Source organism: Mustela erminea, chromosome 14 (genome assembly GCF_009829155.1).
Source record: "Mustela erminea isolate mMusErm1 chromosome 14, mMusErm1.Pri, whole genome shotgun sequence".
Lineage (NCBI taxonomy): Eukaryota > Metazoa > Chordata > Mammalia > Carnivora > Mustelidae > Mustela > Mustela erminea.
In genome coordinates this window covers 67062855-67090585 of record NC_045627.1, presented here as the reverse complement: position 1 = coordinate 67090585, position 27731 = coordinate 67062855, and the positions used below count along the sequence as shown (strand labels likewise).

At 55.1% G+C, this 27731-nt stretch overlaps 1 protein-coding gene across 4 annotated transcripts in view; it reads left to right on the top strand.

The window, feature by feature from the left end:
- Positions 1-27731, top strand: part of SH3PXD2A (SH3 and PX domains 2A) — a 231778-nt gene that overhangs the window by 109706 nt on the left and 94341 nt on the right. For 3 of the 4 annotated variants that reach the window (XM_032313658.1, XM_032313656.1, XM_032313659.1), the window contains 2 exons: positions 3599-3675; positions 12885-12976. In XM_032313658.1, coding sequence (XP_032169549.1) covers positions 3599-3675; positions 12885-12976 — 169 coding nt within the window. Of the gene's footprint in view, positions 1-3338; positions 3433-3598; positions 3676-12884; positions 12977-27731 lie in introns of those variants that run through there. The other variant, XM_032313657.1, reaches the window with a different exon arrangement.

The window sequence follows — 27731 nt, the reverse complement described above, 5'->3', positions numbered from 1 at the left end:
TCAGGATTTCAGTGGGAAGGAGAGAAGCCCTATTGGAATTCCAAAAAAACTAAAATCAGCCGGGCAATGGCTTGTACAGAAATTCTCCTCTGACGTTGCACCTGAGCGGCAGACCCACGAGCCTCGTGCAGGGGATGGCAGGTGTCCGGCCCAGAGGCAGGGTGGCGTCCCTTGCAGGGGGTGGGCGCGAGGGGCAAGTTGGGGGTGCCTTACCAGTGTGGACAGGGTGCCCGCACCCCTGTCTCCCCACTTCTCCCACCCCCATCCCTTCCTTCCTTCTCCCAGCCCTCTCTGCACCTTAAGGAGGCTCCTTCATTGTCCCTTAACGATGAGTTTTCTGCTGGTTCTGCCTGCGGCGGGATCAGGTCTCACGTGATCTAAGTATGTATCTTGGGGACCTCAAGCTCCGAGAGTGGATCAGCCACCATAGGGGTGGTGGGGCGGGAGGCAGTTCCCATCTCCCATCTCCCATCTGCCTCCTTTCCTTTTCGTCCTTCGCCAGCATGAGGAAGGGCACGAGTGCTATTTTTGGAGAATGGGTAAGTCAGGTTTCATCTCCTTCCGGGAGGCACGCAGGGCAGAGCCAGGTCTGTGGGCCTGGGTCCCTGCTGCAGTCTCTCCTTTCAATTTCCTCCGTTGCTCCGACGCATCCTTCCGGGTCCTGTGAGATGCTGCGTGGCCAGGGGCATCTCCGGGCCAGGGGATCCTCCAGCTCCCGAGGAGGGAGGCTCAGGCAGAGGACTCAGAAAGTCCGCCCAGGGCTGCTCATCCTCTGGTCAGGCCCGAGAGCGAGAGCTGGTCTCCCGCGCTGCACGATTGTTTCACGAGCCGTCCCCAGGGCTGTGCGCGGACACTCCCGCGGCCGTGCAGGCGGCAAGGCGACAGGCAACCAAAAAAGGGTAGGAGGCAAGGAGTCCAGGAATACCAAATCTGTGACATCTTCCCCCAAGGAAAAGAGGCCGGTCTCCAGTGTCTTGATAAATCTTGTTTTATCTCCTTTCAAAAGGAACGCACGTGGCAGAGCTGATTTATCTTGATGACATTGTCCAGTCTACAGAGTGTCGGGCCTCTGACGGGCCTGTCTGCCGGGCTTCAGAGAGGAAGGGAGGAAAGAGAGCTTGAGGGACAGTGCAGGAGAGGAAGATGAATACAGCAGCAGGCACTTGGGGTGGGGGGTTGGCGGGTGGTGAGGGGCGCCTGCTGTATACAAGGCCTTGTGCTGAGTGGAGTGTGGTGCCAAGGGGAGGAAGGAGTTGGTCATACCCGATGTATGGAGACAAGAGATGCCAGTGGGAAACAAGTCACCCACAACAGGCCGCTCTGCTGTCTGACAGGAGCAGGGCTGGTGACCGGGAGCTCAGGCAGTGACAACTGTTTTCAGCGCCCCCCACCCCTGGTCCCCTACCCTTCACCTCTGTCTCCCAAGACTGCTCATGGGAATGGCCGGGGATTTTCTTCCAGCCTCGCAAACATACTTGGCTGAAGGAGCCGGAGATGTGACGGTCTCATTTGGTCACAGGCTGGGAGCTGGAGGTAAATGCTCCTCGCCCTCAGTCGGGAAATCTTGGAGGTACGGTCCATTTTATCCCCAGGGTTCCCCAGAGGACCTGAGCTGTTGGCTCCCCATGGGGATTAACTGGCTTCTCTTCCTCCCTTTCCACTCCCCCGTGGTGTCTTCCAGGACCGTTCCCAAATAAACCACCGAAGTTCCTCGTCTCTGGGTCAGCTTCTGGGAAACAGCCGAAACCAAGACAATGCTTAGTACCGCCCTAGGGCCTCCATAGAAGAAGCTCCCATGAACTGATCTTCAAGCTACATTTCTGTTCACATTGCCATGGCCATTCTTTTCCTTAGAACTCCTTTTTTTTTTTTTTTAAGATTTTATTTATTTATTTGAGAGAGAGACAGTGAGAGAGAGCATGAGAGGCGAGAAGGTCAGAGGGAGAAGCAGACTTCCCATGGAGCTGGGAGCCTGATGCGGGACTCGATCCCGGGATTCCAGGACCGTGACCTGAGCCGAAGGCAGTTGCTTAACCAACTGAGCCACCCAGGCGCCCTCTTCCTTAGAACTCCTTTAATGCAAGTGATAACAATCCATCTCCAACTAATTTCAGCAAAAAATAATTTTCTTGTTTTATGCATGTGGCAAGTAACAGGTAGACCTTGGGTTCAGAACAACTATGTCCAGCTGCTCAAACGATGTCAAAGGAACCTGCCCTTTGCCATCTCTTTGCTCTGTGTTTCAACCATCCAGGAAGCATTCATTGAGCACCTACTTTGTTCTGGGCACTGCTCCTTTCTCTCTGGGGGTTTCCTTCTCAGGCAATGATAAAGATGGCCATGAGAAGCTCCAGACTTTCATCCTGCCAGCTCAGCAACTGTGGGAGAGAAAGGGCTCCAGCAGAAGTCTCATGGCTGACCCTCCTTGGCACAGATCAGGTCCCCTGCCCATCTCTGAGCCAATCACTGTGACTCTGGTTGGCTGGGTCACATGCCTACCCTTGCTGCCAGGGAGTGTGGTCAGCCCCTTTGAACCACAAGGACTGGGAATGGAGGAGGGAGGCTCTCCAGAGGGAAATCAGGCAGACAGGGACAATGGATGCCTATCACAGTTTTAGGGCGAGCACTTCACCATTTGTCAAGCTATGTGGGTTCTAAGATGTATCAGACGGACCCCGATGGATGGAGATTTTCAAACATCTGTAACACACAGCAGAATGGGGCACATGCCTTAGGAATGGACAAAGTGTGTAGAAAAGAGGGAGATTACTCCCAGCGTGGCCAAACAAGGAAGGCCTTCTAAAAAGGGGGCATTGACCTAGACATTGATGGCAGTGAGGTGCAGAAATGTTAGCTGTTAGGACTTGAGAGTCAGACCAGAGTTCAAATTCTAAATTGAACCAGCTGAAAAGGACCAAGCATTGATCTAGTTGTTAAAATTGAATTGGGGTAGCTTGGAAGAGCCTGCTGGGGAGATTGCAGGGGATGGCATTTCCTGGAAGCCCCACCCACACCTGCAGAGGGGTGTGCCTGCCCATCTGCACGTGGTGGCCTGAACTGCTAGAGGCTGTGTGTGCAGAGAGGCTGGGGAAAAGTCAGGCTGGGGCAGCCGCACTCCTTGGCATTGGCCCGCGCCCGCCCTGGAAATAGCCTCCCACCTAAACTAAGAATAGGAATTCCTGCCTGGCTGGCAGGAATGAATGCCGATTTCTCAAGGAGGGAAGGGCCTGAGAACAAAACCCAGCGTGTGGGTTGGGCCGTTCTTTGTATTTCTTTGTGAGGTCACTTGGGAGCCGCACCCACGTCAGGCCATCGATCCTGCCCTGAGACCCAGACAAGGTGATCTGGCCAAGATGGCAGCCTCGGAGGCCACTCCTGGGCCCCAGAGGTCCTGCGCTCTCAGCCTCGGGCGCCTTCTGCCCCCTGGGAGAGGTGACTGCCCATCTCTCGTGTTCTTGATGCTGGGCAGGGGCGGTGGCACTCGGTGGCCAGCTAAAAGGCTAAGAAGCTGAGGGAGAGGGGAGTGAGAGGGTAGGAGGCTGGGGTCCCATGGCAGCTTTCCCCAGAGTCACCCAGCTCACAGCCCTCTCTGTTCCAGGCAAAATCCTCTTCCGGAGAAGCCACATCCGGGACGTAGCTGTGAAGAGGCTGAAGCCAATTGACGAATACTGCCGGGTAAGCGTGCGCCTTCAGGTGGGGGAGGGGCCGGCCAGCCAGCCACAGAGTGTGTTTGTCTGTCTGTCCGTGGAGGAGCACCATCTGTCCCAAACCTTCTGCTGTGGTCTAGCAGGTGCCTCCTGACGCCTGGCATTTCCCGGCCAGGGAGGTGGGTCTGAGTGTCCCTCGGGGAGGGGTCACTTGTGACTGGGCCACTCTCTGGGGCACAAGGGCCTTGGGATCACGCTAAGACTTGACTTTTTTCAGGACACGCCTGTGTTTACAGAACGTTATTTTAAATCACTTCCACGGGCTTGGGAGCTCGGTTAAGGGGTCTCCTGCTGAAGGGAGATGTTCTGTATGTGACATTTTGCTGGACACAGGGGAGCTGTTGCTTTGAATTCCTTTTGGGACCAGAGTTGTTGGAATCAATTCTGAGTTCAATAGCATCTGAGAGTTCTGAACTGCATATTTGTTTATTCACAGAAGTCCTGATGGTTACGGATGTTTATGTGCACATTTTTACCCGTGCCAGTGGTCACGCTCACACACACACTCACACAAACACACACACACAGGTGTGTGTGCACAGGTGTGTAAAAACAGCCAATGCCAACGAAGAGATGGGACAATTTCAGCGATGTCATGAAGAAGGCCCCGTTTGTCTTTCTGGACAAGAGCCTAGACTAGCCTAGCCTTCGACTAGAGCCCAGGACCCCTGCAGGGAAAATGCCAGACGCCCACTGCATTGGCCTTGACCCGTGGCCTCTGGATGGCGAGGCTGCCTGGGTTCAGAATCCTCACTAGCTCTGTGAACTTGGGCAAGCCACTGAACTTCCCAGAGCCTCAGTTTCCACATCTGTGTGACAGGGAGACTAGTAGCTCCACAGAAGGTAGTTATGGGGAGGAAAGCAAGTGACACAGGCCAGCAAGTGCAAGCACGGGAGGAAGCAGTCAGCTGACCCCAGCTTTGGATTATTATTACTACAAGGCATAAACAATTTAATGTGCCCGTTGGCTTTCGTGGAGATAGATTTCTTAGTTAAATGAAACCTGCGAGCTGGAATAAAATCCCACTGCCTCCCCATGGGCTCTGTGACTCTGGGCAAGCGAGTCTACCTCTCTGAGCCCCAGGTTCCTTCATCTGTGAAACAGGGTAAAGACAGCTCCCTTGCAGGGCTCCTGAAGGGGGCTGTACAGGAGAATGTGTATCATAGTGTTGGTCGCTTCTCAAATGCTGTGTTCCTGCACAGAGCTGTAGCTGTAGGGTCTGTTCATTGGCTAATACTTTATGATTCAGAAACACTATGCTGGGAATAAAAGTGTTTAAGAAAGAAGCAAGTTGCTCAATATCCTAACTGGTGTTCCCCAGCCGATAGGCAGACGAGCACTCCCATGGAGTCTCCATTAACCCGAGTTTCAGTTTCATGACTGAGTCGATTCATACTTGGTCACATTTTCTGCCCTAACTGGAAAAGAATTCCCAGTGATGAATTCCCTTATGTGAGAGGCTCCTCTTCTTCAGATCAATATTCATTTTTCTCTTTAAAGGGCATTTGCCATTTCCAGTTCAGTTGATGGCTGCTGCCTAAGCTTTTATTTCTCCTTATATCTTTCCCAAGAAGTTAAATAAATGGGCACAGCCCAGGGAGGAGGGGGCGAAGGGTGGGGGAGGCCTCTCCCAGCTGGGGATTTATGGCTCACATCAGCCTGGGAGGCTCCTGGAGCCAGAGGCATCTGCAGTCTTGGGTCCTGGGCCATCCGGAGGAGGAAACCGATAACATCTTATCTCCGGGGATCAGGCTTTGAACAGGACTCCTGAATCAGGATGAGCTTCAGGGGGGCTTTGGGGCCCCAGTGCTGCTGCTGCTGGCCGGGGGCGCCATTTAAGTGGGGTCTGCAAGAGGCAGGGCCTCCTAACCTGATTAGCACAGACAGGAGCTTCTCAGAGCCAAGTCGGATTCGGCAAGCAGCTAGCCGTCTCACAGGCTGTAATTTACTCTGAGAATGGCAGGGGGGCAGGTCAGTGCAGAAGTGACCTTTAATTCTGCTGAACTAGAAAGCTGGAATCTGTGGTCTCGTTGTCGGAGACCTTGGGATGACCTTGGAATGGTCATTAGGGATAAGCCAGAAATAGTCCTTAGCCACCCCCACCCCAGCATTGCATGTCGCAGCTCTGCCTCCCAATGGTCCAGTCTATGGCCATTCGGGATCCAAGTTGCGCTCAATATCACTGGCCCCTCCGTGAATCCCATGGTCAGTGCCATGTACACTCTGCTCCATGGCCAGCCCTTCCCTTATCCATGTCTGTCCGGGGACACACTGCTGGAGTTTTTATTTCAAATACCCTGCATATGCAGCCATGCTTGGCTGGCCAGCATCTTCCTTGGGCTCCTAGACAGCATGGACTCCCGGGCCGGGATTTGCTGGGGATTCAAGGGCACCCAAGACTGTGAAGCTGGCTCTGCACCTCGAGCAGCCAGCTCCCCTGCCAGGACTCAGACGTGGAAAGTCTGACCGTGCGGTAGACCTCCCCAGACTTCAGGCTCCCTGCCCTCGCGAGCCAGCCAGTCCCTCTGCCCAAAGGTGGTTTCACAGCCCAAATCTCAGTGTTAATTTTAAACATATATGGAGCAGATTGGATGAGCGTCACGGAAAATTGACCGAGCACCAGCCCGGTGATTGTTTTATGTGGCACTTGAGGGCTGGGTGTCTATCAAGAGGGGTTCCAAAGGCATTTCTTTAACTCCATAAATTAATTTAATGGGCAACACGGTTATGCGGTTAATATTTAATGATTCTGTGGCCTCAAAAAGTCGAAGACTTTCATCTCACTAACAAGCGTGAGCTATACTTTAGGGGCTGGGACTAACAGTTGTGTAAGTGATTCCATTTGCGTGTGAAATACATGTTTGCAGTGTTTGTCTGTGGGATAAAATAAATATCCTGGGGCAGGGGGTGGGTGGGGGGCAGTGAGAGGCAGTGTTTGAGAGTGATCAACTCACCCTTTGCCATGGTAATGACGTTTACACAAGTCTCCATTTCCTGATGGGTGCAACTAGAATTTTTTTTTGCCCAAAAAGCTAAGATTGCTTCTATTATTCTGCTGTCCAAGAGAGACTTGCTTTCGGGATCAATGGCTTTCTTTGTGGGACAGATGAGGGGTTGGTTGTAGTCAGACTGGGGGGGGGGGGTCAGCCCTGAAGGGGTAAGGATCTCTCCCCACCCCACCCCTGACTCTCTGCACCTCCCAGACTCATTCAGTTTTATCCCCACTTTCCAGGTTCGAAAACTGAGACTATCTGGAGGTGGTGGTTCTTAGTCCCGGGCATCTCCCTCCCACCATGCATGGCCCTTCATTGGGTCTCACCTTAATAAAGAGAAAGATTCATGTCCCAACCAAAACACACTCCTTGAAGAAGCACCAGAAGCTTCCTGTTATACTCCGTCCTAGATACAGTGAGACTGACTTCTTGTGGCCTCATTCTGAGAGTGTTGCTGATAGGGAGACTGAAGCAGAGAGCAAAGACTGATGCATTCATGCCTCCCAAAGTGGCTGGTACTCTGGGGAAACCAAGTGATAGAATGTCTCCATCTCTGTTAGTCCATATACCAAGGAAAAGGATTTCTAGCCTGAAATAAAACTGATTGTGTCCCTTTTCTCCTTGAAGACCCTCAGAGGAGCCCCATTGCCCATAAGAACCCATGAGGGGCTTGGCCGGGCCCTCTGTAGGCTCGTCCGAAGTGCTGCTCAGGCCTCAGCATCTGCCTGTCCTCCGCACCCTGAAGTCCAGTCCATCAAAAGTGCCGCCGTTCCCAACTAGCCAGAGTCCCAAGCTGCCACCCTTTGCCCCTGCTAGTGCTTTTCCTAGGGATTCAGCTCCCACGGTGCCCCTTCTAGAAGCCCCCTGAGTTCCCCAGGGAAAGTTGAGCACCCCTGCTGTGAAAACTGTGCATGCCTCCAGACAGGACACCAATCCTCTGTAGGAGGACAGTTTCCGTGTGTCCACCTTTTCCAGACCTGGAGCTCCTTGAGGACCGCACCTTTTATCTTTGTGTCTTTAGTAACAAGCAGGAAGCCTGGCCCCATGTAGGTGTCCAGGCAATGTCTGCCAACAAGATGCAAAGATCACACACGAGCAGAGGACACCTCCCAGGAGGGTGACATGTCCCGGAAGCCCCGATGTACTAGGAGCCCTTGTGACATGAATTCACGTGCTGCTGTGAATGAGATACTGTTTCCATTTCAAAAGGATTTGCAGCCTGGTCCTTCAAAAAGAGAACTCCTGTGTTTGAGATACTGATTTACAGAAGTTCCATGAGCCCAGCTTCCTAGGTAGGGATCCAGGAGAAAGAGTCCAGGCAGGCCAGAGGCAGCCCTGGGGTGGGGCTGGGGCAGGGAGTGGGTGGCCAGCTTGGTCGGACTCCAGCCCCCTGTGCCATGCCCCCTCCCCCCATCCCCTGCCCTTGGTCACTCAGCTTTTGCCCAGATTTCCATTGATTCGAAATCAAAATGATGTTCCTAAAAAGAGGACAATGTTTGATCCCATGGAAAGAGCAGGATGCCCATGGTTGTTTGGCCAGATGTAAAACTTTTCTGTCCTTGGACAGACGTACCCAGAGTGGTGGGCTTCGTGGAGGTGGTGGGGGGGTTCCCTTCGAAGAAGGTCTGAGGACAGTCTGCCTAGGGCCCGTCCCATGCCACTGCACTGGAGAACCTAGGGTTGTGTTGGCCGCATCTGGGTGGAGGTCTCAGAGGCACACAGCCACCCTCTGTCTTATCTGAGTTTGTGTCTTCTAGAAGGATGACACAGTGCAAATGGTGGCCCGTGTCGCTGGCTCTCCGAAAACCGTGTGGGGCAGGCCAGGATCTAGAGACCTCAGGGCAGTTTAGGACTGGGGAAGGGGGCACAGGAAGGACTGCCTGATGGCAAACCTGGCTGGCTCTTCAGCACTTCCTCACCAGTCTCCCCCAGCCCTAGGCACCCTCTGCCCTGAGCTACCTCCCTTGCCTTATTTCTCCAGATCTGCTCTTAGCCAGCTCACAATCGCCCTGGGCCACAGAATGGCAAGGTCAGAAGGGGACTGAAGTCAGCTCAGCTTACATAGGGTGGGGGCCTGCATACCCTAAGCAGCCCCATGGGGCAGTGGCCCCCTCCCTAGATGCTGAGGGCTCGGAGGTCATGCTCATTCCAGCTCTTCCCACCTAGCCTGAATCAAAAGGTTCAGTCGGATTGAATGATGGGTCAGACAGCGAGTTCACTCCTAATGGTGCTGTTTGCAGTGCTGGAGCCTTGGACTGTTAGAGCTGGAAGAAGTTTCAGAATGTCTGTGGCCTGGATATGTCCCAGCTCTGTTCCGTGGGCTGTTAATAGAAATTGTTGGAAGACCTGCTCCATAATCAGAGACCTGTGGGTAGTGCGGGAGGCAGTACAGATCAGTAGATCAGTCAGAGCACAGGCTCTGGACTCAGATGGCCCAACTGAAAATCTTGCTTACTAGCTGTGTGGCCTTGAAAAGTTACTTAACTTCTCTGTGCTTTATTTGCTTCTGTAAAAGTGGAATTAGTCATACCCTTTGAGATGGGTATATAATGTTAATGTGATGATTAAATGAGCCAATCCCCCAGCATGTCATGATTATTAATAAGTGCTGACCGAAACAAAGCTCCATAGGTTTCTTCCCTGCAGGACTTCTCAGAGCCTTTAATGTACTAATGAACATGGTGCTCTCTAAGACCAAGGTGGGGATCTATAAGGCATCACTTCACATGTGCCCACAGAATTCCTTTTACCTCCTCAAACACGTGTTCCATGAGATAGTGTGAGATTCCAGAGTTTGTCTACTCTATCCTAGAAGAAATGACAACCTGAGGTGTGAGGTGGGCTCGTGTAGCAAGTGTTTAAGGGCCAGACTGGAACTAGAATTGAGATCTCCTGACTCCTCTCCCAGTGTTCTTTCTCATTTGCATCACTGCACTCACCCAAAGAATAATGACAGCAAAGACAATAGCACAACAACTAAAACATCCAGAGTGTTTATTCAGTGCCAGGCACTGTGCTAGGCTCTTCCTTGTGAGATGTCACAATCTCACTTAGCCTCTTAACAAATAGGTGCCATATCAAACGCACTGTACTGAGCTCAGAGAGGGCAAGCAGCACATTCAGCATCACACAGCCCGTGAACGGTAGAGCCAGGACTCAAACCTGTGTCTGGCTGGCCCTGAGGCCCTCAGGCTCAGACTTAACCACCCAACGGCAGAGATGTTGGATGTCCAATGGCAGACTTTTAGGTCTGGAGGTGTCCTTGGAAATACCCATGTATGGCCCTCTCAGAATGGCTGGATTGGGGAGGGGGGTTCCCCAACTCTGACAGTCATCATCGGCCCAGGCCCTGAGGACGGACTGCTCAGCTTCAAGGTCTTCTGCCAAATGATTCTGGCCAGCGCTGGGCTTGGCAGTGGCGCTGATGGGAGCTGCCCCGAGCGGAGAGCCTCTCGTCAGCCTGAAATTAGGATGAGCCCTCCATGCGGCTCCCTTCGGGGCTTTCTGTTAAGTAAAGATGCCACGGTGGTTCGACCAAAAGGCCTCTTTGTCTGAGGCCCTCATGGCCCACACGTCCTCTGCCCCCAGAATGCCGGTCTCTGTCGGCATGAAGAGCCCCTGTGTTCGCTGCTGGGGCTGCGCGAGCCCTTGGCCGGCCGGGGCCTGCGCAGCGGGTGGGTGGCAGCGTGCTGGGCGGGGAGGGCGCGAGCGCTCCAGGCCGGCTGGACACCTGCCCTGGCTCCCTTCCCTCGCCCTTTCAGGGAGGTCACCCTGGCAGCGAGTCTGCATGCAGCCTGGGTCCCTGGTCATGGTTGCCTCCTGCGTCCTTCCCTGCCCTGCCCTGCCCAGCCCTTTGGTTCTGCCAGGGGCCCTTGCTGCACTCAGGCCTCATCTCCCCTCTGTCCCCCTCTGTTGTCTCTCTCTCTCTTTCTGTAGATCTGTCTCTCCATCTGTCTCTCTCTCTTTCTTTGTCTCCCCCGCCCCATCTTCCTCCTTCTTTCTCCTTCCTCGGTCTTTCTTTTCCCCTTCCCTCTCCCTTTCCTAGGGGAGAAAACAGCACCAGCCATGTAGGTTAGGTGACAACATGGATGCTTTGGGGGGGGGGGGGCGGACCCATTCTCCCTTCTGAGCCCAGGGTTTCATTCCTCCCATGAGCACAATAGCCCCAGTGTCTCCGTCATAAACAAAGGCAAGGGTGTCTGCCTCCAGGACAAAATGTCTACCTCCAGCGACAACGTCATCAGACGTGCTCGTGCAAGGGCAGAGGCTGCATCTGACTCACCCCTGTGACCCCCCAGCAGGGCCCCATGTCAGACGCACACACTGAAAAGCTCTCAATGTTTGTCAGATGATTGGGGTCAAGGGGCCCAGGATGGTGCCTGGAACACAGTTGCCCATTAAATGTTCATTTCCCTTCTTTTCTGTTTCCTGGCCTTTGTGGGATTGGATGTGTTAGGGACCCTCGGAAAGTCAGGGGCTCTAGAAAGAACAGCTGTGCATTGCATGATATTGTCTTACCCGCTGCAGTTGGGCCTTATCTTGCCCAGGTGCAGGTATGACATCAAAAGGGACCATCATGGTGGGATGCCTGGCGCTCAGTGCCACACCTGCACGGTTCCCTGACCAGCTCAGAGAAGAATTGAGCAGTTGCTTCCCTGTTCCTTAACACTAGACCTCTCTCCTTGCAGCCAAAGACCACGTGGGCATTTTTTTCTTTTTTGCCCCATTATCATGTCCCACTACTATTAGATATTGGGCTTTGGCACAACAAAACCCTTCTTCATTCATTCGTTTGAGCAAATACTCATTGCCTGCCCGCTCTGTGCCAGGCACTCTTCCAGGATCTAGGGACACGCAGGCAACAGAACTGACTCCCAACTGCATGGAGCTTACCTTCGAGCAAGTTCTTTCCCACCCTTGACACAGCCTGCGTGCAGGCCACGTGGCCTCCCTGAACCTTCACCTCCTTACCAGTAACATAAGGATGAGATCTGCCCTCAAGAGGACCGTTAGGAGGTTCCCAGTGACTCCGGAAATGGAGGCCCCCGCACGCTTGGTACAGGGAAGATGCCAGATTGGGTCATGACCCCTGAAGCAGCCCCGGTGAAGGGGACCCAGCGAGGCACAGGCACATTGACAGGCTTCTGTTCAGCTCACCCCTGACCTGGAGCCTCCTCATGGGCAGTCCTTTGCAAGTCCCACAGGCCCAAGTTTTCCTCTCCCTTCTGGCTCTAGCCCAGAGTTCCCTTGGCCCTGGCCCTCAGCCCTGCTTTGGCAGTGGCCTCTCCTGTCTGCACTAAAGAATCATTCCAAGATCTTCTCTGCACATGGAGTGCAGCGGCCAGGAGCAGGGCTTCACCTGGTCTCACGCTGCCCCTGCCTCCATGTTGGGCATGTCAGGGGTCCCAGGTGCCCCAGGCTATGAGGTATGGAGTATGCCCTGGTCTGGTGCACAGCAGGAGCTCTGACCATGCCTGGCAGTCACCCACTACTTTCCAGCAGCAGACTCTCAGGCCTCTCTGGGTGACAAGCTCACAGCTGGCCCATGATCCTACCGGGACAGTTACCCCCACACGGTGCCCATCTTCTCCTGTAATTGTGCAGTCCGTATTTAGAGACAGTGACTATCTGGCATGTCTAGAATGTGGCTAGTGGGAGATGAGGCTGGTAGAATAAGACCTTGGGTTGTTGGGCTAAGGATCTTGGACTTCCTCTGTGGCCAGGAGAGAATTCTTTCAGGATTCACACAGAGTGACTAACTCCTGAGGGCCCTAAGACTTGAGGGCCATAAGGATCAACGGGCATTGTTTTTTGCTTTGTTGACTGGTTGTTTAGTTGGCGAACTGGCTGGTCGAATGGTTGGTTGGTTGAATTGTTGGCTGGATGGTTGATAGATTCATTGGGGTTGACCAGTGAGTTATTTTTATTACTTGACTAGTTGGTTAGTAGATTAATTGGCAGGTTGGCTAATGGGTGGGACGGATGGAGAGCTGTTTCATTAGGTAGCTGATTGGTTGATTTGTTGATGGGTTGTCTGGTTGGGGTGGCCGGTGGGGGTGACTGGCCAGTTGGCTGTGTCACCCACGGCACCGTCCTTGAGCCTCTGCCATCACTGGCAGCCCAAGGGGACCGTGCTTGGGGTTTTCATCACACCTAATGCCCTTTCTTCCTGTTTTTCCACAGGCACTTGTTCGGCTGCCTCCCCACATTTCACAGTGTGATGAAGTCTTTCGGTTCTTTGAGGCCCGACCAGAGGATGTCAATCCCCCAAAAGAGTAAGTGGTAGTTCAGGCCTCTTCTTTGTGCCTTGAGGTGTGGACGAAAGTGGAGGGCAGCCTGGAGAGGCTCAGGATGTGGGGACACAAGGAAAGGAAGAGATGGGCCAAAGGTATACGGACCATTGTTCTCCAGACTCTTACTGCCTTGACCCCAGGGCTGGCAAGGGAGGGTGTCTGTGCATTTGGGGGCAGGTTTCCCTGCACACTCTTTCTAGCTCCCAGGTTATTGTAAGGAGCCGATGAGGTGAAAGAAAGTCTAACGGTCCCTCTGCTCAGATGTCCAGGGTTGACCGTCATTAGTAGCTGTGTTTACGGAGGAGGAAACTGAGGCTTAGTGAGGTTAGGTGATTGTCCGAAGTCGCATAGCTGGTTGGGTGTGTGACAGGCAGGAGGCTCTAACCCAAATCTTTGATTCCTAGTAGTCCGGTGCTGGCTGGTATTTCCACGTTTGGGAAGAAATGGGGAACCAAGCAGGTGTCTCTTCTCTCTGGAATAAGAATGCTCTGGGTCTGGTGGTCACGAAGATCCACCGGGTCCTGCTGGTTTCTCACCCATACGACCAGGCTCCGCTGTGAGGGCCGCCCTCTCTTGCTCAGAACAGTTCCCTCACCAGACTGGGTTCTCAGTGGAGACAGAACTCTGGTTTCCACCAGGGGCGGATGCACAGAAGAGGGCAGACAGGGAAGGGTGTTGGCTGGGGAGAAGGTTGGGGTGTAAGAGATCACATCCCTCAACATCTCTTTTCCCCTAAAATCTCAAAGTACAAGGATGGGTGGCTGAGAGGCAGATGGGGTAGGGACTGCAGGGGGAAGGGAAAGAATTGTTCGAAGGAATGACCTGGGGCAGGTGGGAAGAGGCCAGAGGCCATCTGGGGATGGGGAGGAAAAGCCTGAAGACAAGGGTGTGTGTTGCATGGCTCTGAGGGCACCATTCCCGGCACTGAGTGTGTGGTCTGCACATCCGTACATGGCCGTCCTGCCGGGAGGGACCCTTCTCTTTCCACGTGTACTAGAGGACTCAGAGCCTAAAATAGCCTGAGCCCTCGGGGGAGAAAAACCTACCAGCCCAGAGGCTTGCCGTCTCTCTGAGGGCTGCCATGGGCTTAAGAAACGAGCAAATACTACAGACCATCAGAAACTCATCAGTGACGGGTTCACAAGGTAGACTCGTGGAAAGCCACAGAGACTAGGAGGAGTTCACGCCCCAACTCTACTGCTTACTGGCCACACAGCCTCGGGGCGGGTCACTCCGTGGCTTCCCTGAGCTTCATCTCCCTCCTCTGCCACAAAGGGACCCGGATGAGTCCCTGCTCTGGCTCCCTCCAGCAATTATCGGTGAAACTCAGAGGACATGTGGGCTGGGCCAGAGCTTCGTCAACAACGAAACTAGACAGAAAAGCGTGCTCTCGCCAGAGGGAGAAGCGTGTCCCTCGCTGCACCTGCTGTGTCGGCTCCTGAGAGGGGGACTTGTGTATTCTTATCCCCACATTACAGATGTGGAAACAGGCTCACAGCAGCAGCCTGAACTTGAACCCAGGTTTTTCAGGTTCATAGAGAGGCCCATACTCTTTCCACAGCTCCCGCCTGCCCTCCTGGTTTGGGAGGAGACAGGGGGACAGTGGTCCTGGGCCTCTCTGTGTCCCTCTCCGTCCTCCCCTCTCGGTGCTCCTGCCTTAGCCATCCTCACTCTCCCAGGGCAGAGGAAGGCTCCAGAGACCCCAGCAGTGACCCGGGTCCATCCGGCTGTGATGGTCTCTCACAGCCTCCCCTTCCTTTTCCACTTCCTTCCATGGGGAGAAAAGAGGTGTCCCTCCCCAGGCGATTGTCATTGAAGTCCCATGTGATCACTTGACCCCCAGAGGGGAAAGGGGTACTGCCGTCAGGTGAAGCAACCAGTGCATCGCCACGAAGTCACTGACCCTGCCCTTGATCCGTGCTCCTCTGCCCTGTTCTCTGCCCATCAGCTGCGTAAATTGGTCCTGTGTCACCTCCCTACCTGTGCACTCATGGCAATAGGTTAGCCTTCTGCTCCCATCCAGAAGGCCCTCAGGAATGAGCCAACCAGGCGTAGGGAGACAGTGGTGTATTGGTGAGGCAGTGGGCATGGCTTTGCCCAGCCGGGCTCTGGGATCAAGGTCTGCCACTCTGGGCTGTGTCTCTGGTCGTTGGCTCAACTTCTCTGTGTTTCTGTTTTCCCATCCCTAACACATGATAACATGGGACTCGTGGAGTGGTCCAGAGGGCTGACAGGTAACAAGTGCATGAAGACAACTTGGTCAGGGCTACTGGCCGGTAGGTAGTACTCCACAGTCTTGTTCATGGACGCTTGTAGAACAGAAAGGAATGTGACCCAGTGCACACTCTCCGCTGCAGGGGAAAGCATTTGCCTCCAAGTCACCATGTCAGGGGGCTTATTGGCCACTTTCTTGAGGGGCTACCAGCCATCTGGGCTGGCTCACAGCTGGTCTGGCAAGAGATGGCCTGAGACCAGGAAGCCCTCCATCATGAGACAGACCTCAGGCTCCAGAAGTAGGGTCAGCTGTGGACAGACAGTTCTGAAGGGCTTCTCTTCCCTGGGCCCTGCTCGGCCTCCAGGAGCTGCCAAGAGGGACGCATGTTCCAGACCACAGTGTGCCTGCCGTTAGAGCCCAGACCCGTCGGTGACCCGGGCCTGACAGGCTGACGATTCATCAGCCCAGAGCCTGCACCCCCCCTCCCTCAGAGCCGCCTCAGTACACCTCCCCCTCCATCCTGAAACATAAACACAGGCTCAAGTAACAGTGTATTTTGACTCAGGGGCGACTGTAGAGCGGCTTATCAAATTATCAAAGCCTGTGGATTTAATTGGAATTTTGCAGATAACCCCCTGGCTCTTTCAAGTGTGAGGCGCAGGGGCCCTGTGGGTGTTCACAGGGCCTGGGGCGGGGGCCTGGGTCCCATTTCTGTCTTGCTGGAAGGCAAGGCTGTGGCAGCCCAGCCTTGATGGGGGAGGCGGACCAGGCCGGAGCTCCCCGGCTTGGATCCCAGGCCGCTGGCTGGCTTCTGTCGGGGAGAGCCCAGCCCTTTTCTGAACTGCTAGCCTCGCTCTCAACCCCAGCCCCACACAAAAAGGATGTCCTTTGAGGACGGACCCTTCAGGTGAGCCTGACCCAGCACAGCCGTGGTGGTGCCCCGTCGTCACGCGGCCCCCCCGGGAAGGCGGCTCCTGTTCTCCTGCCTCCCACCACAAGCACACGTGTGGGCTGCTGCTGGGCCGGCCCGAGCCCCGGCATCCGTGCTTCCTTCCCTCCACTCTGCCATCCACGCAGCACACCCGGGGACGGCGGGGGGGTACGCCCTTCAGAGCGTTTCTGGACTCTGACCGCCTCTCACCGTCTCCCTGGCTGCCCCCCTGAGCCACCCTATCTCCCGTCCTCCTCTGGATTCTGGCCTCCTGACTGGCCTCCCTGCCTCCCCTGCACTCTCTAGGGTCCATCTTCAACATTTCGGAAGGAAGGGTCATTTAGAGAGATCCGTCAGATCATGTCGCTCCTCTCCTCAAAGTCCTCTGTGCCCCCCATGTCCCTCAGAGCAGGGCCCCCTTGGCCTGGCCTTCCCTGCCCTCGGACGCCACCCTCTGCCGCTCCCCCGCCGGATTCCTCCCCAGCCACGCTGGCCTGCCGGCTGCTGCCTGCACCTGCCAGCAGTGTTCCTGCCCTGGGGCCTTTGCACTGGTTCTTGCCCCTGCCTGGGCCCCGTGGCCCCTCTCCGAGTGAGCCCCTTGGCCTGTTCCCACACCTCCTTCCAGTCTTTCCTCACAGAGCTGCTCGGCAGGGCAGGCCCCGGCCTTCTGCTAAAATCCACCCAGTGCTTGCCTTCCCCTTCCTGGTTTCGTCCTTCCTCATGGAGAATGAGTCACCACTCCCCTGTGGCCCATTCACTCATGGCGCTGACTCTCAGTCCCTCTCCCTGGGACGTCAGTTCTGGGGGAACAGTGGTGCAGAATACCCGTACTCTCCGCACTACATCCCGGGCGCCCAGAGCAGGTGCTCAGAACGTCTGCCAGAGGAAGGACTGATGGTTCAGCCTTCATTAGAGTCTTACACGGGAGACAGGCCATGACGTGATTCCACAGAGGAGATCGAGGCCCAGACAGCCTCCGTAGCTTACCTAGTCAGCCGGCTGGCAAGCAGCAGGGTTAGTATCCAAACCCGGGGCAGGCTGGCTTCAGGCTGACACAACCGACCCCAGCCCTAACCCATCACTTCACTCAGGCTTCCTAAGTCAGCCCCCTCCTCAAAGCACCCCCTTCTGGTCCTCAGCTGGCCAGGGCACATGGAGACCTGCCTTGGCCCCTTTGACCATTGTTTTCTTTTTTAAGATTTTATTTATTTATTTGACAGAGAGAGTAAGAGAGCACACAAGCAGGGGGAACAGTGGGGCGAAAGAGGGAGAAGCAGACTCCCCACCGAGCAGGGAGCCTGATGCAGGGCTTGATCCCAGGACCCTGGGACCGCGACTTGAGCCGAAGGCAGACGCCCAGCCATCTGAGCCACTCAGGCACCCCAACAGTTGTTTTCTTTTTGAAGATGATGTGTTCTTGGGAAGCCCAGTGGTTGAATAGGAATGTGCACACGTGTGTATGTACATGTGTGTACCTATGCACATATGTGTGTGTGCACTTGTGTGTATGTACACGTGTGTACATGTGCACATATATGTGTGTGTGCATGAGTGAGTGTCTTCATGGGGAGCAGAAAAAAAAGGAAAGATGTTACCTTTATTGGTTACTTCCTCTTTACTCTCTGTATTATCTCATTTAAATCTCAGCCTCCCCCCCACCACCCCGCCACCCAGCTGAAGTCAGCACTGTTGTCCCTATTTAGCCCATAGGGCAACAGAGGCCCTGGTGGTACATGTCTTGCCCCAGGTCACACAGCTGAGAAGCAGGGGAGGCAGGCCTTGGACAGGTCCACCTGTCTGAGAATAGGGGACACCGTCCTGTCAGCTACCACCCCACCCCACCTGCCATACACACACACACACGCACACATGCACACACACACACATTCCCCTTGGGAGAGAACTGAGCATCTCTCCCTCCAGCCCCCATATGGCCCCAGAGTAATGAGGGGTTGGGGGGCAGGGTGGGCAAGACAAGCTAGTGATGATGTTTCTTAGTCTCCTCTCTGGGGATTCTGGGGCAGCTGTGTGGCTGGCTTGGGTAGGGATAGCCTTAGTCACCAAACCCCGAAGGAGGCAGAGAAAGACACATCCCTGGAGCTCAAGGGAATTCAGTGCAAGACAAATTCTGGGTTAACCCTAACAAGCCCCCAAGCCCGGCTTCCACCCCCGCAGTGCCCAAGGTGACCCCTGGCAGGGTCCTGGGGCTACACCTGCCCTTTCTGCCCTCCCGGGCTTTGCTATGTTGGAGCCAACCCCCCACCTCTGGAGGACCGACCCCCTGCTGGGCTGGGGATCAGCTGGTCTGGCTTCCACAGGTGCAGGAGGCCCTCTGAGCAGTGGGCACCTGTGCTCTGATTCCCATGGGGTGTCCGTGATGGCGAAGCGGGGGCTAAGGCAGGCCCAGGCTGGCTGGGCAGGACTTTCAGAGGACTCAGCCATGTGACCCAGCAAATGCTTCTTTTCACAAATCTTAATTCTCACCCAACTGAAAGAGTGAACCCAAAGGCTCTCGAGGGGACCTCCATGAGGCCTATCTTTAGGGTCCTTGGTTGATGCATATTTCTGTTGGAAAGGGTCAAACCTGTAGGGAGAGGTCCAGTCCCATGAGGAAACCCCCCACCCCCAGCAAAGGCCTGTCACCTGCCTGTGCGTCTCTCTGGCCTCCTGGGCCAGCAACCCTGCCCTTATTCTTAGTCTCCTGTCACCACAATACAGCCAGCTACTGCCAGCCTCCAAACCCATGCCCTGCTGTCCCCTCCACCTGAAGCAGTGCCCTGCCCCGCTGCCCCACCTGCCACAGGACTGAGTCCCACTTTCCAGAAAGCCCCGCCTGTAGGCCACCCCCCAGCTGCCACGGGAGCTGCACTGACTATATCCCATGGGTCTGTTCCTGGGTCTGTGCCACCACAGGAGCCCACGTTTCTTGGCCCGGCTCTTGTAAGTGTGGACAGAGCTACACCAAAGTTGAGGCCGTTTAACAAAATTGTCAGTAAAACTGTCCACAGTCATAGGAGCAAAGTGAAGAAATTCTTGATCCCTCTGGGGTCATTGGTCTGGGTTCCGGGCCAGCTCTGCCTCTTGCTTCTCTGTGCCTCAGTTTCCTTATCTGTAGAGTGGGAATTGCGATGGCGCCCGCGCCCAAGGGTTGTGAGGAGGTTGGCAGTCTGGCACACAGTGAGGTCAGCTGGGCTTGCATCCTCCTCCTCAATGGGGGAGGGAGGGCATGGCCGCGAGATGCTGTCCCTCACGGCCTCGGGGCTGCATTACATCTTTCTTGTGCCTCCCGACTATGGCTGACCCTCTGCTCGCCACCCAAGCCCACGGCAGGGTGAGCATACACACATTTGGACCTCCTGTCAAGGAGGGCAAAACAGAGGCCAGGCTGGACTGCTGGATTCTCTCTTGTCACATGCTTTGCATCCCACGCGTCCGTCTGCTGGCAGCCTGCAGCCTGTGGCCAGCAGGGCTCACGCTTACACAACAGCACCGGGGGCATGTGGTGGGGCCGCGAGGCAGGCTGAGGGTCTCCTGCCCCCTGCCGCCCTCTCTCAGCTCTAGTCTCGGGCCTGTCTCCTCAGCCTATTTTTTTCCCATGGAGCCTGGCAGGATCCTGGTCAAGGTCTTGAACTTGCATGGGAGGAGCAGAGCCTTGCTAAACAGGTTTCTGTCCAGCCCCAAGGCCACAGACCTATCCCCTGTCTCAGAGTGGAACAATGGCCCAGTGTTTGGAGGGACCTGGGCTGCAAGGTTGTGGGCCCACGGCCAGATTGGGTCAGAACTGTCCTTGCCTCAGCCTGCGCAGAGCACCAGCTTCTGGCCTGGGAGTCCGCCCGAGGATCCCTGCCACCTGCCGTGGGGCAGTCAGGCAGACCCGTGAGAAAGGGAGGCTGTGCCACCAGCAGGCCTGCCCTGCGCAGAGTTCAGGGTTTGGTTCTGGAGTGTGGGCTGATGGAGAGAGTGCTGAGCAGGGGTTCCATGAATGGAGGACAGGGCAAAGCAGAAGCAGGCAGAGGCTCGGGGCTGGGGTGGGCGTGAAGGCAGACCCAAGAAAAAGCCTCCTCTGGAGGGGCTCCTGGCCTCCCTTCCAAGTTCCAAGTTACAACTGGGCCATGCCTGCCCCCTCCCCCAGGGAAAACAGAGGCCGGGAGGACAGAAGGGACTTTGCCAGCCCTGTCTCAGGGGCCCAGACAGGACGGCTCTGAGAATCTGGGAAGGCTTCTCCCAGGGGCACCTGTCCTTAGTCCCAGTTGAATTCCAGGTCAGGCCCGCCCAGGAGGTAGGCTGACTGCTTTGCTCAGTGTTGGATTCCTGAGTTAGAATCCAGACTCCGCTGCTGATGGCAGGTGACCTTGGGGAGGAGCCTGCTCTGTGAGTCACACCTGCCTTTCCTCCCAGGAGTGGAGGAAAATTAAGTGGGATGATGTGTGTGAAGCACACAGTAGCTGCTTCCCTTCTCTCCTCTTCCCTGGGAAGCAAAGGGAAGGTTGTGCCAAAAGCCCTGGAGAGAGGGTCTCTGCAGTGCTCCCCGCCTCAGCGCGTGTCCACTGAGCACCTAGTATGTGTCAGGACCTCACGGGCTGATGGACTTAAGGCTCAAGACTGCCAGTAGGTCGAAATTTTTAACAGAGTGAAATTAACTCCAGAGAGGGACGCCTGGGTGGCTCAGTCGTCAGGTGTCTGCCTTCCGCTCAGGTCATGATCCCTGGGTCCTGGAATCAAGCCCCGCATTGGGCTCCCTGCTCAACAGGAAGCCTGCTCTTCCCTCTCCCACTCCCCCCGCTTGTGTTCCCTCTCTCACTGTGTCTCTGTCAAATAAATCAATAAAATCTTTAAAATAAAATAAACGAACTCCAGAGACAACAGTCAGAACACCCAGCTCTGCTTTGGCCTTGAATAAATCACTCCCCACCTCTCCAGATCTGTGAAATCCTCTGCATCTGTGAAAGTGGACAACAATACCCATGTGGTGGGGGTAATGGAAAGGTTCAAGGGTGCTAATGCCTGTATGTGCCTCAAGAGTGCCTGACCCAGTGCAGCTCATTCCCAAGAACTTCTTTTCTCCTTCCCTTTCTTCCTTGAGCCCAGGCCTGCATGCATAGGGCCACTCTGGGAAGGCTGGGGGAATGGAAGTGGTCAGCTCCGCAAGTACTTGCCAGGGTTGGTTACTGATGGGTGGGGGGGAGTGGCTGCCCCCCTATGCCCCCAGGCACCCCGCTGGCTATCGAGAACTCCTGGGCATCTAGCTTCTTGGCCTTCCCCGGGGAACTGATGCCCTGGGAACTGGACTGGAGAGTCCAGTCTCCCGCCCTGTGCTTTGCTGTGTCCCGGTTAGACCCTTGCCTGCAGGCTCTGCCACCAGCCATCTGGCCAGGGATGTGGCCCGCACTGTCCCTCCAGCCTCTCTGCCATTGGCAGCTGCACGAATAGTCTCTTTATACTGACAGGTGAGAGAGCCAGCTGGATGGAGGGACTGTGGGTCCCCCGGGAGCTGCGCACTTGGGACAGCACAGAGTTTCATGAAGCAGACCGTGCCCGCCCCCTGCTCTGGCCCCCTTTAACCTGGGTGGGCAGGTGGGAGCCAGGTGCCCACAGGAAGCTGGTTCCAACCCACTTGAAAGGGGCATGGGCTCTGGGGGACAAGGGTTTCGGAGGCCCCGGCTGTTGTGCTGGGTGGGAAGTGCAGGGAGGCCACCTAAGCAGCCCAGATCAGGGCAAAGGCTGTGTGGGCCGCAGCTACGGAGAGAGAGATTTATTCCATTTCCAGGCCTGGCGCCAGGGTTCAGCTCTCGCCAGCGGGAGTGGGAAGGTTAAGGGATAAGGATAAGGAAGGGATAAGAAAGGTAGAGGAGTCCCAGGGTGTGTGTTTCCCTGAAACCTTAGCCCCAGGAGGATGGTCCTGGTACACAGGTGCCCAAGGCGCCCACGGGTCCCTTCTCTTGCTCCCAAGGCCACAGGATGAGTGCCAACCCCCCTGCCCCAAGCCCAGGAGGCCTGCTTTGTAGTTATGTCACATTCAAGGGTGTCTCAGTTCCCCTCCCTTGTAGTTATTACCCCTCCATTGTAACCAGTCCTCTGGTTAGCCACCCCACAGGGAGCCCATGGCAGAGCTAAGCCTCGAACCCAATTCTTCAGCCTCCTAAACTAAGCCTTTCTCTGTTGCCATCCAGGCAGGAGCCATTCGCTCATTCAAGCATGTTTGGTCATCTTGGTGTGAGGCCCAGGACCGTGGAAGTGGACATAGCTCAGCCCTCCCCTTGGGGAAGCTTGTGGTCTGAGGGGAGAGACTGCACGGGCAGGGCCTGGCTTGCCTCTGTGGGAGGCAGCAGAGCACGATAGGGCTCTGGCTAGCACCAGGGCTCCTTCCCCACCTACTCTGTGGCCTAGGAATTATTTAAATGCCAAGACCTCAGTTTTTTCACCTGTAAAATGGGCCTTATAATAATAGCTGCCAATTCAGTGGAAATAGGAGAAGTCAAACAAGTGATGATACAAGTGATGGGCTGTCCAGAGCAGGGGGCAAGCCTGGTGAGGTGGTCAGGGAAGCCTCCCTTGAGAGGTGGTATTCAAGCTGGGAGCGAGGTCAGAACCACCCACTGAAGGGGAGTGGGAGACAAGGACAGTCAGGTCAGAAAGAGCCCTTGAGCCTGGGGCAGTTTCAAAGAATTGGAAGAAATTGTGTCTTCCTGGAGACTGAATGTGTTGGCTAGGGCTGGGCCTGAGGCCTCGTGTCCAGTGGGTGACCTTGCACAGTCATTAAACCTTTGTATAGTTCAGCATCAGGTGAAGGAGCAAAATCTGGGGTTCTCTAGGGTCCCTCCTGGCTCTGATGTTCTGTGATCTTATCAGCACCCTCTGGCTACTGCAATAGTCCAAGCACATAGCAACTGGAATCTGCAGTGGTAGCTGAGGGCTGTGAGGAGGAGACATTCATAGACATGGTTAGAAGTGGAATAGACAAGCGTTCTGCAGGTCATATGATCTTCCCTTTCACAAGGCCTGTACATTGGAATTTAGGCACCGCTTAACTTTGGGTGATTTTAGTGCTTGGGATCTGTGCGTATCTGGCTCCACCTTGTGGAAACCTTGGACATTACAGTTGCCTGTGTCGGGACAAACACCCATTGGCAGATACCGTCAAGTAACTGTGTTGGGTCCTTGATCTTGTTTAACCATCAGTATAATCCTGTGAGATTTATGCTTCCTTTTTGTAGATGAGGAAGCTTATGCTTATGTTGGTTAAGTTACTTCTCAGCTAGTAAGTGTCAGAGGCTGGATTCAAGCTCTTCCAACTTCAGATATGTGCCCCGCTGACCACGGAGGGGTGTGTGATGGAGAGAAGCACGGGGGCCATGAATAGGGTGTCCAGCTCCAAATTGCCAGATGGGGCCCTTTATCTGACTGGAGGGCAGAATAGTTGAGTCAGGACCCCATGGTTGCTGCGGTCACAGAGGGGGCAGTTGAAAGTACACCTGAGGGCACTTTCCAGATGGGGGGACTCTTAAAGGAAAACCCAGACTTCTTGTCAGCTGACATCCATGAGAAGAGCTCTGGAGCCCCAGGGCCAGTTCAGGGCGCCCTCCCTGAGACTCCCACTCCTACCCCCAGCCTCCAGAGCTCCCAAGAGGGCCTTCCTGCTGTGGCTCAGACTTCTGACATGCTTCCAGAACCCGGCTCATTCTCTCTTCCTGAAAAGGAAGCCAGGTGGGGCCCAGACTGATACCTGATTTTGGCCTTCCTCAGGCCCGGCTGTGACCCCAGCATCAAACCAAGCCCTTGAGCCCCTCTCACCCCTTCTCTCTCATGTGGCCCAGTTCTCATTGAAGGACCCAGAATGAATGTGAATCCCCTTCCCTTTGCCCCACTCTGGGACACATAGCCCAAGGCTCTTGCTACCTGCGGCTAGGCAGATTTTATTTTCAGAAAGCCTTATTGAGATAAAATTGACAAACAAAAATCACTTGTTTGAAGTGTACAATTAATCTGCTGATGCTTAGTAAATTTCTAGAGTTGTGTAACCATCACCACAATCCAGTTCTAGAACTCTTCTTTTTAAAAGATTTTATGTATTTATTTGACAGAGTACGAGAGAGTACAAGTAGGATAGAGTGGCAGAGGGAGAGGGAGGAGCTGACTCCCCGCTGAGCAAGGAGGGATATGGGGTTCGATCCCAGGACCCTGGGATCACGACCTGAGCCAAAGGCAGATGCTTAACCAACTGCGCCACTCAGGCGCCCAAGTTTTAGAACTTCTACATAACCCTAAAAAGATCCCAGAGGGAGGTTTTTAATTCTTCCTAAAAAGGAGCCCCTATTATCATCCCTTCCCTCTGCTCCTGGCTGGGAAGAAGAGATGTATGTTCCTGGAGACTGGGTTCTTCCCTCCACCATGTGCTGCTCTGATTTTTAGACCTTCTGGTAGTTCCAGCTGCTTTGGTCCTTGCACAAATTGTTCAGTAGCCCACCAGCAAGGCCGGCTTTGCCTTCTTGGCGCTGCTCTGAGATGGACTGGCCACTGAGTGGGGGCTTCGGGTGGAGGGCCTCGGGTGCCCACCTAGCACTTCATCCCCACCCCCGGGAAGTTCACACACAGTTGGGCCCCACAGGGCATGGGGGGGGGGGGGACAGTGGGCACAGGCAGTGGACCAGGGGCTAAGCCATAAGGTGCACGACTCTCTACTCAGGCAACCTGCAGGCAGCCCAGGTGTCTGGCAGAAAGCAGTGTGCATGGTTTAGCTCATTTAATTTTTGCATCTATCCATGAGGTGGGCACCGTTATTTCCCCTGATTTCCCGATAAACCCATGAAGGCAAAGGGAGGTCACGTGCCTTGCAAAGCTGATGCATGGCAGAGATGGCGAGAATCCAGCAGTCTGGTGGGAGAGCCTGGCTCGCCCCCTCGGTAAAGTTCTCCACGTGTCTAACACACTGCCCGGCACGTGCTCGTAATCCATGGGTCCCTATTATTATTACCGTTTCCGTTGTTGAGAGGCTGCTTGGTACTGAGGGAGGAACCAGAGGCCTGGTTAGCCAGTGCTGCCTTCCGCTCACCGCTTGGCATGCGGCCGCATAGTTGGCAGTTTCTGGAGCCATCAAAGCAGCCTCTGCCATTGGGATGCATCTCACTGAGAGGTAGAAGGGGTGGGTTGCTCCCAGCTCCAGCCTTCAGACATCCTCCAGCCCTGCCCAAGGTCAAATCATCAGAGAAACTGGACTAGCACCACGTTGTCTGACTCAGAGTCCAGCGCTCCTTCTGGCCCTCCGAAACTTTCCCAGCTGATTTCCAGAGCATTCCGCATGCTGGTGCTCAGAAGGGCACCTGGAGGCCGGATGGAGCTGAACCCTCAGGGACACTTGAATCAAAGCCTACCTCATACGCTGGGAGGAGGAGTCAGCAGCTCTGATGGCCGGGGAAGTGGTTGCTGAGCTGTGGTCAGGTCTGATCTAATTACGCAGAAGCCAGCTCCTGATTAGAGAAGGCTATGCTTGCCAAGCCAGAGAATTTAAGGTTAATGGCAGGGCATGTTCTGGTCTCCATCCTGTGCAAGAGAGAGCACCCGTGAGGCTGTCTTACTGGTCAGAGCCTCTGGGAGACCCATGGTGCCGCCGGCAGCCACCTTGAGAGCCAGAGTACAGAGGATGTGGGTTACCCCCATGCTGGCATGTCTGGAGAAAGCCCCCACTATGTGTTGGCCATGTGCTAGGTCGGGCAGGCTATGAGGATCTTGGTGGGCAAGTTGGGGGGGTGGGATACTTCATGCCAGAGACAGGGATAGACAGGTGTCTTGGTTTAGAATACCGCAGAAGCAGGTCTGGGGAGGATTAGAACCCAGACAGTTTATTTGGGAGGCGATACTGGGAGATCAGTGGGGTGGGGGCGGGGAGGGGTAGTTAGGCAGGGGAGGGAAGGCAGCCAAAAGTAGTGCACGACAAACCAGATGTCCTGCGGGGCTCTGGGCCTCATCCCATAGGGGACTCTGGGGGCTGGCCTGGAGGCCAGCTCAGGATCCTGTCACCGATCTGGCCAGCCCCCCCGCCCCGAACCCCCCTGCAGTCCTGAGCCAGGCTGTCTATAGTCAGGACATCGGTGCCTTCATTCAGCAGACTGTGCCTCCCCCTGGGTGAGGCCTGGGGAGACTGGGGCCTGCTGTGGAGGGGAGGAGATAGCAAAGATATCGTAGTAACGTCTGAGCTACAAAGGTGAAGAGGGGGCCCGGCCAGGCCAGGTTCTGGTGGTGTCAGAAGTGGCATTAGGAGGTGAGGACGGGAAGGAGAGAAAGTCAGAGGGAGGCAGAGCCTGGGACAGCCTAACGCCATCATCACTGTTTCTAGAATTCAGGGCAACTCTGCTGAGAAAAACAGGCCCTCTGGAGACTGTCAGTCCTGCCCTTGAATGAGGTCGGGCTCTCCTCCGGCTACAGACCCCACTGTGCGCCTGCTGGCGGCTCCGTTCCGCAGCACGACCTCCAAGGAGCCGCCCAGGGAGACTCGTCAGCCAGGGCGCTCTGAGCAGGTGGTCAGGGACCCTGCACCACATGTCACAGCCAGGGTCTCCTTTCTCACATGAGAGCTGAAGTTGTAGCCTCCCCAAAAAAGTGTCTACAACTTGATGGTGGTGGTTCGGTATTTCTGACTGCAAGTATTTGCCTCCATCTTACCTTTTCCCCACCTACTCCTAATTTAGCTTCTCTGGATTTTACAGGTGTAAAATCAGCCACAAGGTGGTAAAAGATTGGAGTACGAGACATAGCTTGAGCTCCCTAGCTGTGTTGCTTTGGGGAAGTTACTTGCCCTCTCTGATCCTCCATTTCTCTTCTATCATGGAGGAGATAAGAGAATCTACAAAGGACTGTTGTGAGGATGAAATGAGCTCAAGGGCTTAGTTTGGTAACTGGTCTAATGTAAATGCTCGAAGAAGTGCTATTCTTGTCAATTACAGTATGACAATAATAATAATAACGGCAATAATAGCAGTGTATCCCCCCACCACATCTTTGGGAAAGAAGGGCTCAGTCAGTGTGGGAGGGCTATTCAGTGGTGACGCCCACTGAGGACTGACCCACCCCATTCCCCCCATGCTTTTGGGTTAAAGGACCCAGGCTGCCTCCAGGGCCACAGAGGACTTCTTGGCAGCAGAAGCTCAGGGGTCATTACACAGCAGAGGATGAAGGTGGTGGCCTGGGGCTGGCCCACTGGGATCTATAATTTGTGTCCTGGAGAGCAGTGAATTCACCGGTTGGAGCCCAGCCCACGCAGAGGAGGGAGAGCACGTGCAGGGTTCGGGGGAGGGCTGGAGCAGGAAGCTGGTACCCAGGGCTCCGGGCTTGCCCCTCCCACGGCATGTGGCCTGCAGGCCTGTCTGGGGCCGGGAGCTGGAGGCCTCCCTGCAGAAGTTAAGAGGGGCCCAGTCTGTGATCTTTTCAGTCAGGGAAACCAAGGCACAGAGAAAGTGCCATCCCCCTGGTCTTGCTCTGGTGCAGAGACAGTTGAACCTGTAACCCAGGTCATGGGACCACGCCACCCCCTCCAACTCCGGGGGTGGCTGCTTTGGTAACTTTCGAGACTCCTGGGTCAGCCCCCTCTCTCACATGCC